Source organism: Salarias fasciatus (genome assembly GCF_902148845.1).
Source record: "Salarias fasciatus chromosome 7 unlocalized genomic scaffold, fSalaFa1.1 super_scaffold_4, whole genome shotgun sequence".
NCBI classification, from domain to species: domain Eukaryota; kingdom Metazoa; phylum Chordata; class Actinopteri; order Blenniiformes; family Blenniidae; genus Salarias; species Salarias fasciatus.
Genome location: NW_021941229.1, coordinates 21,207,810 through 21,227,958, shown reverse-complemented (window position 1 = coordinate 21,227,958; position 20,149 = coordinate 21,207,810). Strand labels below are relative to the sequence as shown.

The 20,149-nt window shown below is 41.8% G+C and overlaps 3 protein-coding genes across 4 annotated transcripts; 2 read left to right on the top strand and 1 right to left on the bottom strand.

Annotated features, from left to right (window-relative positions):
- The first annotated feature begins 491 nt into the window (after nt 1-491).
- On the top strand, nt 492-4,027 carry ankra2 (ankyrin repeat, family A (RFXANK-like), 2). The gene is made up of 9 exons (XM_030085021.1): nt 492-584; nt 833-1,179; nt 1,270-1,428; nt 1,535-1,600; nt 2,258-2,355; nt 2,449-2,574; nt 2,666-2,732; nt 2,828-2,908; nt 3,423-4,027. The coding sequence occupies exons 2-9, from the start codon at nt 888-890 to the stop codon at nt 3,476-3,478; spliced, it is 945 nt and encodes a 314-aa protein (XP_029940881.1). The 5' UTR covers nt 492-584; nt 833-887; the 3' UTR covers nt 3,479-4,027.
- A 1,705-nt stretch (nt 4,028-5,732) lies between these two features.
- On the bottom strand, nt 5,733-11,057 carry btf3 (basic transcription factor 3). 2 transcript variants are annotated; one of them, XM_030085022.1, is made up of 6 exons: nt 10,980-11,057; nt 8,536-8,604; nt 7,883-7,996; nt 7,599-7,800; nt 6,991-7,047; nt 5,733-6,237 (listed from the first exon to the last, which is right to left on the bottom strand). In XM_030085022.1, exons 2-6 carry the CDS (start codon nt 8,602-8,604, stop codon nt 6,191-6,193), a joined length of 489 nt encoding a protein of 162 aa, XP_029940882.1. In that variant the 5' UTR covers nt 10,980-11,057; the 3' UTR covers nt 5,733-6,190. The 2 variants fall into 2 exon arrangements, with proteins under 2 accessions (XP_029940882.1, XP_029940883.1); XM_030085023.1 differs by having other exon boundaries at nt 10,917-11,016.
- A 6,637-nt stretch (nt 11,058-17,694) lies between these two features.
- On the top strand, nt 17,695-19,548 carry foxd1 (forkhead box D1). Its single transcript, XM_030084843.1, has one exon. The coding sequence runs from the start codon at nt 17,958-17,960 to the stop codon at nt 19,002-19,004; it is 1,047 nt and encodes a 348-aa protein (XP_029940703.1). The 5' UTR covers nt 17,695-17,957; the 3' UTR covers nt 19,005-19,548.
- The last annotated feature ends 601 nt before the right edge of the window (nt 19,549-20,149 follow it).

Genomic DNA, 20,149 nt, shown 5'->3' with positions numbered 1-20,149 from the left:
AATAGTTATGATGATCTAAAGTACACACAAAAAAAAAGAACTTGATATTCCTTGAAAGAGCTGAGTTTGTGAAGAGGCATGTTTCTTTTGGCAAGCTGGTTATTAGCAATCTTTTTTTTTTCCCTTAGAAGAAGGAAATATCTCCAAGCCATCATCTGGATTACTCACAAAATATCTCAATTTATTCCAGTCATTTTGGTGGTTTAATGCTTGAATGGGGAAAATGTCTACTTTAGCTCAGTTATTCACATTCAATAAACTTATTATGCTGTTCTTGGTTCCCGACCGCATCCAGCATTTGTGTTGGGGGGTAAATGTCAATCCCTTGGTTTTAAACCCTTGCAACCATAATTCAAATAATCTAATAAGCCTATTTAACTTTGTGATGTCCACGGAGGGACAATAAAGCCTCTGTGTGGGTTATTGTGGGGAAAAATAATCATCTCGCACCAATGCGGAACCAAAGAAGGGGGATTTAAATAGCGGATGCACCTCCGGTCACAAACTGCGCATGCGCTGAGCTGAAAACACCGACAGGAGTGATGTTTTTGTGAAGATATTCAGCACAAACAATGCAATATCAAGTAAGAACGTGTCTTTTCTGGAGACTTTCCAGCGTTGTCCTTTTACTTTTAATATATTATCGTTTTAAATGTCTTTATTTACAGATAAATGGCGGAACTATGTAATAACAATAGCTAGCGTGCTAATGACTGGTGCTTGTTGGTGATTTGACATTTGTGAGATTTGTGTGATGTTTTAGTCAGCACACAGTTAATAAAATTTGACCCCTGCGAAGAGAAATGAATGTTTGTGTGCTCATTTATTTCAGGTGTCCAGCTGTTCCACTTAGAGCTCTGTGTGATAATAACATTGAGGATCAGAGGATGGACATGTCAGCCTCAGACGGAGCCGCAGACGGTTCTCTGGGCTCAGAAGAGATGGAGGGCATCTGTGTAATGCCAGACCTGAGTGCCATAAAAACCGAGCAGTCCGTGGGCGCCAGTCCAGACGACACGAGCACCCAAAACGTGGCCATGGGCATCAAATTCATCCTGCCCAACCGATTTGACATGAACGTTTGCTCGAGATTTGTCAAATCACTGAACGAGGAGGACAGCAAGAACATCCAGGACCAGGTCAACTCTGATCTGGAAGTGGCTTCCGTTTTATTTAAAGGTGAGAACAAAGTGCATCCTTGTTTATCTGTTTCCTACAGGGTGTTTGTAATTGGGTTGTCATTCATGCAAAATCCTTTCTCTTTTTCAGCTGAGTGCAATATTCAAACTTCACCTTCACCTGGGATCCAAGTACGCCACGTTTATACGCCGTCCACCACCAAGCACTTCTCCCCCATCAAGCAGTCCACCACACTCACCAACAAGCACAGAGGCAACGAGGTGTCTTCCACGCCTCTTCTGGTGCATTGTGAGTACAACACTTCATTTCTAGCTTACGTTTTTTAGAATTGTTGGAGAATTTTGATCATGGTCTTTGAATGTTTGTTTGTTTGTTTTTTTTCTTTCTCCCTCAGCTTTGTCCATTCATCAGCTGGCTGCCCAAGGAGAGATGGTGTTTTTGGCCAGCAGGATTGAACAAGGTAAAGCAGACTGCCGAGGCTGGTGGTGATTGAGTTCTGAAAACAGCCTGCAGGCCGGTTACAACCGCAGTGACAGAGTCACACATGTCGTAAAACAATAACCGTGTTGGATGTTAAAAATGTACCCTCTTCACAAGGTGATTTTCATATAAACTACTGAACAATTATGAGTACAGTAGAGTATTAAATAACTTCAAGTGTTGTGATCAGTAGCTACAAAAACTATGAAACCAGTCAAGAGATTGTGTTGGTATTGAATTTTGAATACATATAACGCATAGAAATAAAGAGTAACTTAAATATGTCAATGTTTGAATTAAATTATGGAAGAAGTAAAGTATTTTAATAATTGCAGATTAAAAAAGACATTTCCAGCCTTTTTTTAATTTGATCTTTATCTTTTCAACTTATAAGTGATTAAGTGAATGCAATATATCAAAAAATGTAAATGGATTTTTCCTCAATACTGTTTTAACTGGAGACCAAAATAAAAAATGGTTAAGATTATGGGTACTTGGGAATGTTTAGTTTGTGCGTAGAAATACATAAACAATGGAATTTTTCAGTAATACTTTTTTAGATGCACTTTATCGTTTTAGCGACTTGCCTCAACCACTAATAGTGTTTCATGTTTCTTTCTTTGCTTCATTTTAATAGAGACGGTGATTAATCTCCAAGATGAGGAGGGCTTCACCCCCCTGATGTGGGCAGCAGCACATGGACAAATCGCTGTTGTTGAGTTTCTGCTCCAAAATGTAAGGAACTCTTCAAATTTTAATAAAATCGCACAGTTTTGTTATATTAAAATAAAACTTTTTATAAATCGACTCATTCTGTGCCACCTGCAGGGGGCTGACCCAAACCTCCTCGCTAAAGGGAGGGAAAGCGCTCTGTCCTTGGCCTGCAGTAAAGGATACACAGACATTGTGAAGATGCTGATCGACTGCGGCGTGGACGTCAATGAATACGACTGGGTAAATGATCGCGTTGCTCTGATTGTGTTTTCGCGTAACAATGACTTTCCCAGGACAGTTGATGTATGGATGTGGGCTGTTTGGGTTTCAGAATGGAGGAGCCCCTCTGCTCTACGCTGTGCACGGAAACCACGTGCGCTGTGTGGAAATCTTGCTAGGTGGGACAGAACGATTAATTGAACGTTACGTCGTCGATCATTTTCTCAAAGGCAGCTGACTTCACGGAGTTTTCCGTGTTTCTGATGTGTAACAGAGAGCGGTGCTGATCCAACCATTGAGTCAGACTCGGGCTTCAACGCGATGGACATGGCCGTAGCGATGGGTCATCGAAATGGTGTGTGGGAAAAGACACTTACTGTGTTTACCTTTAGAGCAAACACATTAACAAAGTGAGAGTGGTGCATAAATTCTATAATTACTTTCAATGAAAAGTATAGATTTTCACATGCAAAGACAAAAAAATGTATTCTGACAGCTGACGTCAGTTTGTTTTATTGTGAATTTATAGATCATTATATAACCTTCTCAAAAATGAGGTCTCACCCCTGCGTTTATTTTGAGGACCTGAGTTGGCTTCGTCCAAACACGCTGAATTTTCAGCCAATTTCCCTGGTTGAGAAGATTATGCTCGGTCCAAAGCACTCCGTCTCTCTATTTCTGGCAACTGCAAGTCCAAAAATAATCTCAAATACAGATTTTCAACATAATGTAATTATTTGATGGTAGAGAAAAAAACAAAAGAGACAGATGTTACAGAACACATTCATGAATATAAATGCCATACATGGTTTGTTTTTAGTTTCTGTGGAGGAATTAAAGCGTTTGTTTTTGTGTTTGTGTGTGTTTAGTTCAACAGGTGATGGAGGCACACTTACTGAAGCTCCTGATGGGGATCAGAGAGTGAAGTGGAGAGCGACCTCCACAGCCAGGAACACCGCGCTCCCTTCGCTCTTTTCTACAGTCTTGGATCAGATTATTTATATATTTGTGTGATCCTGGCACACCTGAATGTTTGTGTTGTGTGGATTTTGACTTTTAACCCGTTTGTTTTTTAAATCTGTTACACTCAGATAATCAGAATACACGGACTTTTGGGAGTTTCTCACTGCGACCCAGCATGCACTGCACTGTGATCCACAGCTCCCATGTGCACTACACTGTCCTGTAGGCTTCCAGCATCAATGTTTGTCAATGTTGTTTTGTTTGAATAATTTAATGACCTTTTTTTTTTTTGCAGAATTGTGTTTTTAATTGAACCTAATTATCGTGAAATTAGACCCGTTTCCAGGTTCAGGGAATTTACCTGAAGTCCAGGATTTCTGCTTTTGACACATTTCTGAGGAACATTGGACAATTTGTGTGATTTTTAGATGCTTCTTCTTGTCTGAAGGTTGTTTTATTTATTTATTTGAATGGTTCTGACTGTTTCTCTGTACAGTGACGCCACATTTTAGTGTCCTCCCCCCTGATATCATGGTGCTGTTTGCCGTTGTTTGAAGGTACTTGTACTTTATACAGAAAGGAAAGTGGTGGACTGAGTAATTAACTTGTATTGACTCCACTCTGTTATCAGTCATTTTTTTCTGTACAGATATTTATCTGATTACATGTAAAACCACTGTTTATAGTCATTGAAATTAAGCTGCTTAATAAAAGATCAAGCTTTGTAAACCAAATTCCACCGAATCGCCGGGTAAATAAAGGCTTATTTAGATCATACCGTAGACAAAACAGAGGGTCAATCTGTGCCACTGAATTAAAAACAATAAGATTACCGCAGTTATGAGCTAAGTAACAAATCATTTTATCCCCAAATGGCACGGCAAAGTGTACTTTGTGCTTCGGTGGTGGCGATTCAAGCCACAGCCACACACATCAGTGTTCAATTACAAACAAAACAAAGCTAATCGAGCGACAGAAGGAGAGAAAAAATGCTTTCCGACTTGCATTTGAGTCAGAATTTCCTCAGCATTTTTGAGAAGTTGGTAATCAGTGGCCTGGGAAAAAAGCTCTGTAGAAGGTAGCAAGATTTAGCATTTAGTTTGAATACACAAAAGAAATAGTTGATATTTTTTTGTCCTCAAGGTTCAGTTATGGATTATTTATTCCAGTATGATTTCGCAACTCTGGGCCACTTGAGAATAAATTTAATATTTTAGTATTCTATTCTGTGTGGAGCAGCAGTCAGGAGTTACCCCTGGGATTAGTGAAGTATTTTCTACTCTGTTCTACGACGTAACTCGTGGCAATGTAGCCCCACAAGATTGACTTTTAACTCATGAACTGCCTATCTACTCTGTTTTCACTCCCAGTTTGACCCCACTGACCTCTGATCGCTCCATCCTACCCTGGACAGTCATAATAACTTGTACCTGTGATTTATCTGATTATTACACTGGACTCGAACCAGGGTCCCACGCACTCCAGTTCAAGACTTAACCCCAGTGTGCCAGTTTGACCTCAAACCTCAAACATGTAATTATGTCCAAGTACAATAATAATAGTGAACTATTGAAGTAGAGCACATTTCATTCAATAAACTTTTATCATGTTTTTTTAATAGCTATTTATTGACTATTGCTGCATTTTGAGGTTTTAAACCTAAGTGCTTTGTAATAGGGTGGACAATTTTAAACGTAATAAAGTCAATAACATAGTGACTTGCCAAAAATGTAATCAAATACTTCAGTTTTGCCAATAATGCAGTAAATTATTACATTATTGGCCAGTCGTCTCATTATATATTATGTAAAAGCTTAATAAAAGAGAACGATTACTGCAGCTAAAAAGTTCAGTATTTCATAAAGAGGTTTGTTTTTACTTGTTTTCACCACAAGCGATCATTCAGTCTCCGCACTGCTGACCTCAATTATGGTTGTAAAATCTATATTACTGGTTTTATTATGAAATGGCCAAAATTATATTTTTGGTTACTACGTATAATTACCAGAGTAATCAGAACCACGACTGATTGGCGTTGTGGTTTACATTCCCGCTTTGTAGATTTTTCAGCGTTCTCCTGTTTCATCTCACAGGATTTGAGGCTAACTTGTGACATGAAGCGTCTCTAGATAGATGCTCTCAGCTTAAAATTTCAAGTATGATCATTTTACTTCTTCGTTTGCAGACCTGGTGAATAAATGACCGCACAGCAGTGATTCTCTGACAGTAGCAAAGGTTTATTCCAGACATGATGGTTTTATTGAGGCCGCACAATTAAGGATCAGTAACATGTAGGAAAGACAAGATGTACAACAAGGGAGCCACTTTTTTTTTTTACCAAGAAAAACAAAAACAAAAAAAACAAAAAAAAAAAAAAAATTCCCTCTCACCCAAACTTGAACATTTAGACCACAGAGCACGACGACCTTTTGGAGAGTCTGGTGACGAAGAAGAGGTGGTACACGAGTCCTACCACAGCCCACACTTCAATACTGCTACCCCGGTTTTAATACGTCAGTGTTCTACTCTAGGAAATGAATTCTCTCGAGTACGCAGGTACTTTGATTGGCTTAACGTTTCCCCTCGGGTCGATCATCCCTCCACCTCTTGAAATAAGACATTACAACATCTTGTGCCCCGCACGGTCAGGTCAAGTCTTCCAGTCCCGTCTCCTCTAGTTGGCCTCGTCCTTGGACGCTTCGTCGAAGTTCTCCACCAGATCTGAAACAACAAAAGACGGAGGGGTGTAATTGATGGGAGGTGTGTGGGGTGGGGGGGGGGAGCGGAGGGCCGGACGGGCCATCTGCACCGACGGCGCGCGGTTCAGGAAGAGCGTGTTTATCTGAAACGTGATCCCGGGCCGTAAAGCGATCCTCGCTCCTCGGCTCATCTCTGGAGTCAGGAGGCCCGACGTCGACGCGAAGCAGCTGTAATAATGGTGGCGGAGAGCGTCGGGGAAACTTGGCTCCAATTTACTCGGCGAAACGTGAGAAATCGAACCGTCCCGAGTCGTGGCTCGGAGGGTCGCGGGGTTAAAATGGAAACAATTCGATGAGGTCTGAGTAAACACGTTCCGAGAGGAAACTTAACTCCAATAACAATGTGATGGCGACGGCCGTTAACCCGCCGTGCCATCGGCCGCTCCAGTACATGTGTGATCGTTTGTTACGTTAGTGAGAAGTCTTGGGGGAAAAAAAAAAAAAAAAAACGGCTTTGAGATCATCGTAATGGCAACCTCATGTGTTTGGCCCATTTGCTCCACAAAAGAAAAGCAAACTGGAGCGAGCGGCCGTATAAACAACCAACGTGAGACTCAAACACAGAAACCCTCGGCGTTGCACCATCGCCTTCGCCTGACCTCTTCCACGAGCCAGAGGAAAAGCAAACCGCTCCATCGGTAATCCTTCGGAGCAGGTGATGGATTACGCCGCCGTCACGGACACTCGGATTTAATGTGAAAAACATTCAGCTCACCTGGAACATCGTCATCCTCTTCTTCTACTGCGGCGATCGGCGCTTTTCCATCTGCGGCTGCATGAAAACAAACAAAAAAAAAAAAAAGACAAGTGAGAGACTGAAGGTTCCCGAAAGCAGTCGCCGTTACCCCAAACCAGACACAGACCCGAGCGTGTTGCGCCTCCCTAAAGCTCTCACGCCACAACTTCTGTCTCCAGCTTATAATTTATGTTTAAAAAACACATTTCACAATATCTTTTGCGTTATACGATATTATTGTTTCTGCTTTCGGTTCCCAGAGTCAGAACCAAACATGCACAAGCTGCTTCGACTTCTTATGCGCCAAATATTTGGAACAAAACTGCCGCACGGCTCCAACTCTGATTCCGTTTAAAAACAGACCGAAGACCTTTCTGTTTCTGGCTCCTATTTATAATGTTTTCCCTTTGAAATTGCTTTGATATTCATACCTTTGGCTGTTTTATTTTTATATTTCCTTGTTTTTTTCCCCCCCACTTTTTTACAGCTTTTGCTAATTAACTGTACATTTATGAATGTAAAGCACTTGCTAAAAGCTGAAACGTGTCACACAAATAAAGCTGCTTCACACTGCTTCACAAACCCACCCTGTTTGGGGAGGGCCTCGGCGATTCTCCGCAGGCTCGTCAGGCTGTCGGCTCCCAGCTGGTTGAGGATGCCCGGCAGCATCTCGGTCAGCTGTTTGGTCTCGGCGTGGCCGGTGATGGTGAAGGTGTTGGCGGCCAGAGAGGCCTGAACTTTGGGGTTGTTGAAGTGGATGACTGTTCCTTGATTTGTAAACATGTTGACCTGGAGAAGACGGGAGTCGTTACATTCCCGGGCGGAGATTAACCTCCGGAGCGAGACAAAACCAGCGCTGAGCGCGGCTCACCTCTTCAATGCCAGAGATGTTGTTGACGCCGAGCTTCTTTAGGGAGAACTGGAGCTTCTTGTCGTCTGCGGTCGCTGTTCTGTGTACAACCTTCTTCTTTCTGCGAGCAGTGCCCTGCAGGGGAAACGATCACAGACATGTGCCTCAGTAACGCCTCCACTTTTTTTTTTTTAAATGACACATAAATCTCTTCCCTATAAACTGAAACAATAGTGGGTGTTTCAATTTGTGGTTACAAATAGTATCTAAATTATTCACTGTGATACAATAGAACCATAAATCAAACTGTTTAAAGCAACTATGAAGTGTATTAATTACACTTAATACATTTATGACACTTTCTTACAGCGTTGCACAGCATCCAAACTCTGATTTCTACTTGATGTAAGTGCAGTGATGAATGAGGTGATTCAGGTGAATACACAATTGGTGTTGATGGATGTGATTTTATTTCACTCAATAATCCCAAACTTGGAGGTTTGAACATCCGTCTCTCCCATTGTTGAGGTGTGCAAATCATCTTTGCATAGCAGCTGTCACCAACGGTGTGCGTGTGTGTTTGTGTTTGTGGGTGCATGATTGTGATGATGTAGTAAAGACCACTTCAGCCGATAGTAACAACAACATGAGATGTCATTGTGTTGTTGTGTCACCTTTCCACCGATGCGGACTTGCGCTTGTAGTTTAGCGAGTTTTTCTTGATTCATGATTGTGTCTTTCATCTGTGAAAAAAAAAACAAACAACAAATGATTAAATCAGTATTTCCTGACTGGACTCCACAGACTAGCACAAGATTGAACTTTTTTTTTTTTTTTTTAAGATAATTTCTTAAAACAATTGTGGCTGATGGAATCACACCATAGAGCGAGCACACAGACAGGAAGCACACCATGCAGAAGAAATTACTACATTACTTCACTACAAGTCACTAAAGCGAAGCCCTCTAACCAGCTACTATTTATATTCATTTACAGAAGAATATTTGTGGAGTTTTGCTCTTTGCAACCTTTAACTTTGTACCAACTTTGGGCCTGGATTAAAGAGATTAACCTTGAAAATAGTGTTCGGATCATTTGATGACAGCCGGTGAAGCTGCACACTGACAGAAACTGTCACTGCAGACACAACTGAACAAAGAAACTATTCTCCATTTCAAAAAGGTAGGGATGTTGTGAGAATAAAAGCAGAATGCCATGTGTTGAAGCTCACCCTGCAGCACAATAAGCTCATGCTGAGGAGTTTAGTGACTGAAAACACAACCTTGTTATCTCATCTTGCTGAGAGAAGGCGCTGATAAGGTGACATGTCAGGTGACAATGGCCCTTTCTTCCGGCCTCTATTGTGACTTCACTTCTGTTTTTCTACAATGCAGAGGGCGATAAATATTTTTTTTTTCTTCACAGCTAATATCTCTGAAATTACTATGTGGTAGCCAAATCTTCTCATCATACACATCACATTCAAAGCTTATGTTTGTATCTTTTCCTGTCAAACATGAAGTCCACTGATGAAAATATGAGAGGAAGAAAAAAACCCAATGTCTTTTCTGTCCTTTTGATTATAATAAATGCAATTACACTATTCTGGTATGCCTGTTTGTGAAGGGGGTAAAACATACAGACGTTTAAAAGATGTCGACAAAACAAACTGTGCTCAAACAGCAGAGCCGAGTTTGTGTGTTGTACACATAAAAGATTGGCTAAACCTTCTCTGAGAATACAAACAGCTTTTTATTTACTCTTGTTTGGTGGATTGAAGTCTGAATAAATGAGACATATTGGCAATTTCACAATGCGTGTGGAAAAATTGAACAAAGCCACAACAACCACCTCCTTATGGTGATCACCAGCCTGCTCACAAACACTCCTCAGGCTCCTGTTTGTTAAATATTTAGAATAATTTATCAGTATGTTTTATTTTGTCCAGGCTTCAATCATCCCATACGCCAAAGAGGTTTTTTTTTTTATTGTATGGTCCAAATACTCAGATCTACTGCTTATCCCACAAATGCATATTCCTTTCAAATGTCAACATTTAAAATGGAAATAAGCAGCCTTTCCAGTTGTATAAGATCTTTTGCCAACAAGAAAAAGATCGACCAAACAGGGACATTCCTGACTTTTCCAGCACAGTTTACACAGATAAAGTAAACACAGCTGGAATTCCACAGCATGTCAGTCCTTTTAATGCACCAACAGCATTCAGTTTTCTTAATTTCATATCAAAAGATGTCATTCTACTTGGGATATCAAACATGCTGCTCTGAGCTTACAATTCGCTCAAGATCAATAAAGTTGTGCAATCCAGGTCCCAAACCTCAGATAAAAAGCGATGAAAGACAGATGTAAATAAACTCTGTACAGAGATTACCTCTGGTGACTTTGATCTGTTTTTATCATACCCTTTATCGTCTCACTGGACAGTGTCAACAGCCACCATTAAGTTGCTACCAACAGATAATAACATAGTACACTATAATCAAATCACTCGTATTCGTAGAGGCATTATATATGAAACAACGAGCATGCAGTGTTAAACTATGCATTTATAGCTCAACAATCAATCATGAAAACATCGATTTCTTGGTTATTAAAGCTTTTGAATAAAGTTATTTCAGTGTGGGAGTAGAGGGAGTCGTTGAGATCATAATCAAAGCGTTGAGCAGACACTTCATAAAGCCTTCACCGAGGCTGTCAGCGCGTCGGGTTAGCTAGCATCGGGAAGCTAATGCTTCTTGTTATGTTATTACAGTTTACACACAAGCGGACACGCGAAGCTAGTAAAAAACCGAACCCAAACCGAGTAAAAAGAGCCGCGCGTAGCGCTAATGGTTAGGTTTTATCTGACAGCAGCTCTTCCAAAACAAGGTGTGGTTCAGATTTTTTACACCAACAACTTGCAGGCTAACTAGAGTTAGCTTCGGAGCTAACAGGGAAGACGGTGCGGAGCGGGGCGGCCCCGCCACTCCACAGCCGGGTTAGCTTCACACCGCGGCGGCTTTCATCCATCCGGACAGAAAAGGCTTTCGTTTACCTCTTGCCGTCTGATCAGGGGGAAACAATGCAGGAAAGAAGGTATTTAAAGCTCCTCACTGACCTGTAAACTAACAGCAGACACATGCGGGGAGCAAGATGGAAGCGAGAGAGGAGGGAGGACGTGACGTCGGCAGAGACGTGACGTACGGGACGGGAGCGCGCGCGGCTCGGCTGCCCCGAGTGTGACTCTGCAGGCAAGGGCTTTAAACTAAGCGGTACCGGTCAGGACTACTTCTATCCAAACACGACTATCAATCAACATAACTCTCCCTCTCCTTCTGTCGACACAACTGTTCTGTCACTGCGTATCCTGCACAGACGATCAACCCAAAATATTTAAACACACAATTCAAATGAGCCACAAGGGCATATTTTTGGCATGAGGGAAGAAACTGAACAGAACCCACCCACATGTAGAACATGCAAACTCCTCACAAAAGCGATTAACCTCAACTTAAAGTGGGATATTCCACCAACCCCCCCACCCCCCCAAAAAAACTAAAATATTATCCTTTTTACAACTGTTTTCCTTTGTTATCGTGTTCATTATTAAATCTTTAATCTTAATTTTGTTCAAGTGGCACTATATTGGATCATTATTCCCAAATAATGACATACTAATTGTGTGTGCTTCAGATGTTTATTGAAATTGTAAACATGCAAATGTACACGGATACATTGATTACTGACAAATGGATACACTGTTAGATGCATATTACATTGATCTGATCATAAATACTTTATGAATATATTATTCTAATAGTTTTTCTTCACTCAACCCCCCCCTCCCCACCAAAAGAGAGAGAGAGAGAGAGAGAGAGAGAGAGAGAGAGAGAGAGAGAGAGAGAGAGAGAGAGAGAGAGAGAAAGTTTCTTTGAATAGAGAAGAAAGAGCTAACTTTCCCACACTCCAAAAACTATAACACTGGAAAAACTGAAATCACTTGTTTCAGTAATGTACACGGATTGATGCACTTGCTAATGGTGAAGCTGATATTGATGAAGTGTTGTGCACTAAAAATTATCTGATTGGTGGACTTCCTCTCAAAAAACCTCTATAGAACTGTTACTCTTTAATTGTGAATCATATGCAGATATCGATTGGCAGAATAAAGACAGCCCAATTTAGGTCCATGTTTGAAAACACAGCATCTTCTAATAACGTATTGAACTTTCACATCATACTCTGGCGTTATAGCTTCTTTTTTTCCCTCCACATTAGTTTTAGCTCAATATTTGCATGAGAATGATTTGTTTCCAAACAGTTGGCTCTGATCTCTGGACAATTAGTTGCTTGTTCGCAACACACGGGGTTTCTCACAGCTGACATATGTTTTGGCAGTTGTCCACACTGTGTATGAAAACCTTGTTGACGTGACACTCCAGTCTGAACTGATAAGATGATCCTCTGTGACACTGCAAATCAGTTTACAACTGCAGGGCACAGTTTGGACTATTATTTGTGAAAAGATGCATTTGATCCTTGTGTATACCACATTAATGAAAGTGTGTTAAAAAAGGGAAATTTATATGTTTCCTCTTGCTTTTAACAAAGAAAAGGGGGTGAAAAATCTAATGTCTGGATTAAGATATCTATAATAATGTGGTGCAAATCCAACTAATATCTTGGTTGCTACACACAATAACAATAATTTAGGGGAAGATACACACTTACAATGTTGAGTTTGGTTATTTGTGCTATACAGGACCTGTTTGGGAGTGTGAACACTGCCTTATCGATCCCTTAACCTAAAAGATAACACACTGAGGAACATTGCATTAACAGACTGCTGATCCACAGCGTGCTGTATCAAAGCAGATTCATGGAAAGTTGAATGAAGCTCAAAATGTTAGTAATAAAGTTTAAACAGGAGGCAACAGAAAGGATCACAACCTTTGCCAGCTCGTGGTGCTGAAGAAGAAGTAGCTTAAGGTGTGGAACAGCTGCTCAGAACATTTCACTGCATGTTAGACTGCATCATTGTGCATGTGACAAAAATAAAGGTCTTGGCTCGACGAGATACTTCAAGCTCTAACAGTCGGTTATACTTTGGACTGCTCTGTCATCGATGCTTCATTTGCCGGTGTTGTTGCTTCATTTGGTTCGATCTCATCCAGAGTGTACCAGGAAACTTCAGAGCACAGTATAAGTAGTATACTGATTACCTTTCCCAGCAGGTCTTTCCACCTGCCCTCAGTTCCTAAACTCTACCAGAGGTATTACCTTAATCGGCCGGCTAACCAGCCTGACCTGAACCCCGTGGACAGGATCTGTTGGTTGTTGCTCAGAGGAAGGTGAATACTGTTAAATCCATGATACAGATGAACTGAAGGCTGCAGTTGACATAGCAGCCCCACCGGCTGAATGTCTCCACACCACTGGTGCAGGTACGGCTAATACAGATTCTGTTTGTCCCTTCTGTATTTTTTTTATCCTACTTAATACATTTGGAGGAGACTTTGAGTGAATCTAATTTTTCAAACAAGCAAATAAACCCACTCTGGACATCGCCTGTTCTCCATTATGCCTTCTGGAAGGAGACAGAGAATCTTTAAACCCTCATCAATCTGACTTACAAACAGCTTCCACCCTCAAGCAACCAGCATCACCTTTGCCCCCTCTAACCAATACTCATCCAACCCCTCCATACTTTGCACTATTTCACAGATTTTTCTTTTTTTTTTTAATAACGTGCCATAGTTGCCCTTCTCTTTTTCATGTTTCAGCTGCTTTCTTCAGAGGTCAGACTGTCAGTTGAAAAATGTTCATCAGAGGTGCAATGAGAGGTGAAGTGTCATTTGAATGCAACCATCAGATTCTGTAATAGAAAAAAAAAATCTCACAATGAAATCTAATCTGTAGACAACTAAAAAAAAAGATCTTTTTCAGTTTATTGGCATTTCCAGTTGTGTGATGTTGATTCACCAGCTGTGTGAGTCAAATCACAGGACCTGCAGCTTCACTTTCGTGCAGTTTCAGTTGTGTGACTGAAAATTTGACAGTGGTTGGATTTCTTGGAAAAGCTTTAGACAAAACTTTCAAACACAGTGTGATGAGTATTCCTGGCTTTGAGCAAGCAGGCATGATCCTTGGAGAACTGGAGGTTCACCAGCCTGAAAAATCAAGGATTCTGGAGGAATTTAATGACGCTCAAGCATCAAAACATAAGTGAAGCATTTGGACTATTCCTGCCATCTACCGAATAATGGATCCATCATTTGCTCAAAAATCAGTAGATGGCGTTGCTTCATCATTATGCAGTGGTCGCAGTCCATTGATCGCGCACCTTAATACTTGCGCAATCTGTCATTCTTGCACATGTGCAATTCCCCATGGAGCGCCCGTGTAAGCTGGTCTTGGCACGTACAACCACAGTGAAGTGATCCGTGCAAGTTGGACCCAAACTTAACTGCCCATCACCCAAAGCGCCTGACATCGTAAGATGAATTTCACAAGACAAAGAGTGACACACTTGGTGCATTGGTTCCTCACTAATATAATACGCAAATCCACATAGTCAGTTTGGTGGTTTCTCTACATGAAAATTTTTATTTGAAACCTCCTTGTACTCCAGATTACTGAGACGTTCAGACACTTCATAAAAATGGCACTTGCGGTTTCCATTTTTTAATATTAGTCCCTATATTTTATATTGTGGCAAAAATGTAAATACTGCATAGACATATCACTCTTACTGATCATCAATTCACACTCTCCAAAACTTCAGTCCAGGTCATTTGTTTTCGGGATACAGTCAAATCACACAAAAATAGTATCCAATACTTATTTAGGCGCATTACGCATGCCTATTTACACATTTACATGTGAATATTCACCTCATAGTAAAGTGATTCAGATATCTACTCGAGTAATGCTGGATTAATATAAATAAGAACCTTAAAAGAAGAGCAAAGACGTAATAAATTGCCTCTTTACCAGCTTTTACGCACAAAAACATCAAAACCTCTTCAGTCAAAATCTATACATTTTTCCAATTGGCAATTTGCAGTGAAATACTGCTTAAGGTGAACATCTCCTTTGTATTTTCCCACTAAATACTTCTCACTGTAAGCTGATGATTTATTTAATTTGACCGTGGTGTTCCCTGCGAGCCGCCGCACGCACAGCATCTTTGTTGTACATTGTCTCGCCTTTTCTGCATGTGATACACATTAATCACATGGCCCGCAGACCCCCAGCTCAAACGGACCTTTTTTGGTGGCACACAGGGGTTTGAGGGAGGGAGGCGGGGAGGTGGGGAGGGAGGGTTTGCGTTCAAACAGCTAAGTGCTTTCTTGGTACTCTGTGGCACGGAGACATCCTCTGATCGCAGAGGGGGAGTTCAGAAACACTTTAGAGAGGTGGTTTAACACACGTCGGTGCTGCTGTTGGAAGTGACGCGTCAATTTAAAAAGAAAAAGAAAAAATACAAATTCTATTCAGTCTTGCTTATTTTAAGTTTTAAAACCATTTAGTTTAATCCTAAATTCAAACAGGACATTACTTCATTTTACGCATAATTCGCACATGCTGCTTAATGTTGACTTTTTGTATTAAAAATATATATATTTGTGTGTTTGTTTGTGTGTGCAATTAAAACACATCCCTGTCACTAAGTTATCGTTCAGTGGTCCAAGCGTGATTTAATCGTTATCTAATTAAATAATGAATACATAATTAAATCCTCATAAAAGATGACGCAGACTACAAATCTTGGCACAATATAGTAAACTGATAACAGAAACTCCTGAAACACTCAACAAATCAGCACATTGGAATGAATGAATATTAATTATGGCGATATGAGCTTGTAGTGTTCATAAGCAACTCCAATTCATTTTCGTTCATTTTAGAACTAATAAAATTCTAAGCAAATTGCAACTCGGGTCAGTCTATTCTCGTGGTTTAGCGGTTATAGACAATGTTCTATTGAACGATTGTGGAGCTGAAAAGGGTGACAAACAAATCCAAATTATTCGCACTTTCCAGTTGTTGTTTATTTATTTATTTATTTATTTATTTATTTATTTATTTTTGGAAAGTGACCCCAGCCTATGTGGGTGGCGGGTTTCTTTTCTCGGCGTGATGGACCAAATCGTTAAACACTACATTCATCAGATAACTAGATATCTGACTTTAACTTCATAATAGGTCTTCTTTTCTCTACAATGCTACAAAAAAAGCGTTTTAGCACTGGGTGTCATTCATCCAGTTCTGTTTCCCGACTTGGTGTTTCGCTGCTTGTGTGACAAAGTTCACCACTAGATGGCGCCGCACAAAGGGGGAAAGTGGCAAAAGGGCCACACAGCAACACACTCCCCACTTTGAAATATTAATTTTAAAAAAATTATGAATGGAAATATGTTTTTTAGAGCAGTTGTAATTATAAGACGTGAGAAATTTCCACTTTTAGGACAAAAAAAAAAACTTCACAAAAAATGCACGTTAGTTATTTGTTTTTTCTTTTTTTTATTTAATAATTAAATAAGTAGATAATAAGTAGAATACAGTGTTGGGATAACTGTACATGTTTCCCAGAATTTGTTCGTCATTTGTTAAGTTTTCTGCTGTTTCTCATAAAAAATATGAAAGACTGAAAGAGGCACGACGCCAAGAAGTACGGACAAACCAAAGGCAGAGTTTTATCTAATTATTTAATTTTTTTTCTCAGCAATTATTTAAAACAGCTTTTTTTTTCAATAAAAGCGTGAATTCAGTATAAAATGTACGGTTGAACTTCAGTCGCATAAAATATTGAAGTCGTCGAGCTTTAAAAAGACACACACGCACACGCATACGTACACGCACGCACACATACATGCACGCACACACGCACAGCATACTTTTAAGTTATTCTAATGAAAAATACTGAGGTTTAAGAATTATTTTAGGATACTGTTTTATTTTAAAGTCTCTATGACGGATAATAATAATAATAATCTGACTCAGTAAAATACATTTACTTTAACAATGCGTGTGTTTACACACACACACACACACACACACACACACACACACACACACACACACACACACACACACACACACACACACACACACACACACACACAGCATCATGCTTCAGACGCAAGGCAGAGGCCTTATATCTGGGGCTTGCATGCTCTGCGTGACCCGTGACTGATTCGAGTTAACAGCTGACTCTTTTCCATTACAAATGGCTCGCGGATAATCTAGATAACTACCGGATCACGCAAACTGAGCTGCCTGGATACGGTGCACCAGTCCCGGTCAAAATCAACCATTTCACCAACCTTTTAAAAACAATATTAAAAGTGTTCCTCAAATTGTAGATAAATAAGATTTTTTTTTTTTTGCCCCCGTTCCATTATGGGCCTCTGGGTTTGTGCTCTGTGTGCATCTAAGTAATCCTAAATAAATGGAAACGCTTGTAAAAAAAAATATCCCCTTGGATTTTTTTCAATGATCCAACCAGCAATTAAACTACCCTGAAGATCTTATTTGTGCCCCAAAATGTATTTTTTGCGCAAAACATCGCGTGGAGTAAAACCTTCAGATGTGTCATGTGCGGACTGCGGGCCATCATGAATGACCACTAGAAAGGATGGAGGCCACACCAAACTTTTTTCCTTCAAAAAAACCCCACTCACGGTTAATTTTCAAAGACCTTTTTTTTTCTCCTGTTATTCATTTTTTTTTCCTCTTTTGGTTGTCCGGTGACGCTCCGGACCATGTGATGGAGGCGGCGGTATAAATGCTCGGGGAAGGTCCGCCCCCCGTGTGATTCAGGTCTGGTCCTTTCGCAGGTTCCACGGCGCGCTTGTCAGCCTGGCACCGACCCGGGTCGCTCTTCGGGGGCGCGAGTGGGAATCCGCAAACACATGGAAATAGCGAGAAAAGCCGAGGACGTTTGTGATCGGCGGCGGCGGCACGTGCTCCTCTCCTCTCCTCTCCTCTCCCCCCCTCCTCACATGAGTTTTTGAAGAGGGAGGGCTGCTTTCTCATCCTCTTCCTCATCTGGCGTCGGAAGGGGCGCACAGCCGCGCGAGCGAGGTGAGCCATGACTCTGAGCTCCGAGATGTCGGATGCCTCCATCCTTTCCGAGGAGACCGACATCGACGTGGTCGGCGAGGGCGAGGATGGGGACACCCACACGCGCTCCTTCGTGGACGAGGTGGCGCAGATGCACGACGGCATCCTGCTGGCCGGCTCGCCCCCTCCGTGCCTGGACAGCTCCACCTCCTCCAGGGATGCCTACAAGCCGGCGGGCAAGAACACCCTGGTGAAGCCCCCGTACTCCTACATCGCCTTAATCACCATGGCCATCCTGCAGAGCCCCAAGAAGCGGCTGACCCTCAGCGAGATCTGCGACTTCATCAGCAACCGCTTCCCCTACTACCGGGAGAAGTTCCCGGCCTGGCAGAACTCCATCAGACACAACTTGTCCCTCAATGACTGCTTCGTCAAGATACCCAGGGAGCCCGGGAACCCCGGGAAGGGCAACTACTGGACCCTGGACCCGGAGTCCGCCGACATGTTCGACAACGGGAGCTTTCTGAGGCGCAGGAAGCGCTTCAAGCGGCAGCAGACGCAGGACCTGCTGCGGGAACACAACACTTTCCTCCCCGCGGCCGCCGCTTATGGCTACGGACCGTACGGCTGCGGGGGCTACGGCATCCAGCTGCAGTCCTACCACACACACTCCGCGCTTTTCGCTTTCCAGCAGCAGCAGCAGCAGCAGCAGCACTCCAGGCATTCCCACGCGGGGAGCCTGATCCCCTCCCCGTCCCTGATGCCCACCACCACGGACCTTTCCCGGAGTAGGTTTTACCCGCAGCTCAGCTCCACGCTGGGCGCAGCGAGCGCGCAGGCTGCGTCCCCGGTGCACAAGTCCAGCTCCCCGGTGCAGCGCTCCCCTTTCTCCATAGAGAGCATCATCGGGGGGTCCCTGAGCCCCTCCAGGACTTCCCCGGTCGTCGTGCCGGTCTTACCGTCCTCCCTGAGGCCTCCGGCGGCCGGCCAGCCGCAGAGCGCACACCCCGGAGCCGTTTTACACCCGGTCGAAAACTTTCCAAACAGAGTGGTCGGCGGCACGAACGCCTGTTAAAATGTCTTAACTGCAAAGTTTTCAAGAAACTTTTTTTTTAATTTTATTTTTTAAAGAAACTGCAACAAAAACAAAAACGCCCCCTTTGAAGGTAGGATTATTTTTGTATGTTTGTTTGATAGCACGCAGCTGAATGATGGACATACGAAAACACTATTTGTGCCTATATTCATGCTGTTTATGAAGATATATTTATGTTAATTTTTTTTTTCTCAGTGTGAATCAGACTTTCTACCACCAACTTTGCTTGTATTTTCCATGAAGTGATTCGTTCCAGTCACTGTTTTAGGGCGTCTCAGGATAATGACTTAACGGACAGGTTATAAATGATCACATGTTTAAAATAGGCTAATAATGTATTTGTGTCAAACACATTCATGTTTTTTTCTATTAGCGAATCAAAACAAAAGTTTTGATTTGACCTTTGTATTAAAAAAAAAAGCCCCACAGAGAGCAGAAGTCATACATTTATAATAATATGCAGTGTGTGTTTATTTCAGTAATAAAACATTGTACATTTTTTGGGCAAGTATTGTGTAATTGAAGTGTGATATTTTTACACAGTTTGTTTTTTCAACAAGAATAAATTTCCTTTTGAGAAAAAAGAACAATATAACTTGTTGGGAATTAAATTTATTAATTAATCTCGACCTTCCTGGGCCTTTACTGCGACCCCAGGGTGTAAAATTAAGTTGGCAAGAACAAACAACAGATGGGAGTGTTTATGCTGTGATTGTGAATTTACTATGTGTGAGTTAACAGGAGGAGAAAAAAAATAAGGTTTCAGGAGTAAAACAAGTGTTCAGTTTGAGCTCAGAGTAAACAACAGGTTTGGAGAAAACGTGTGTGTGTGTGTGTGTGTGTGTGTGTGTGTGTGTGTGTGTGGCCGCAACAAGCCCCATTCCTAAAAGTGATAATGGAGCTGTTTGTTCACATGCTGCATGATCTCATGTCAGTTGCACACTTTTGGAACATGCGCACACGAGGCCTGCGTGTCCACCTGACCTCTCTCACACTCATCCTCATAATTACGGTGAGCGGACAGGAAGGTGTCGGCGGGGTGACACGGGGGCTGTATTTTTGCCGGGGCTTGAGAAAACACCCCTCGTGCAATATTTCATTACTGGCTCGTATTTGACACAGTT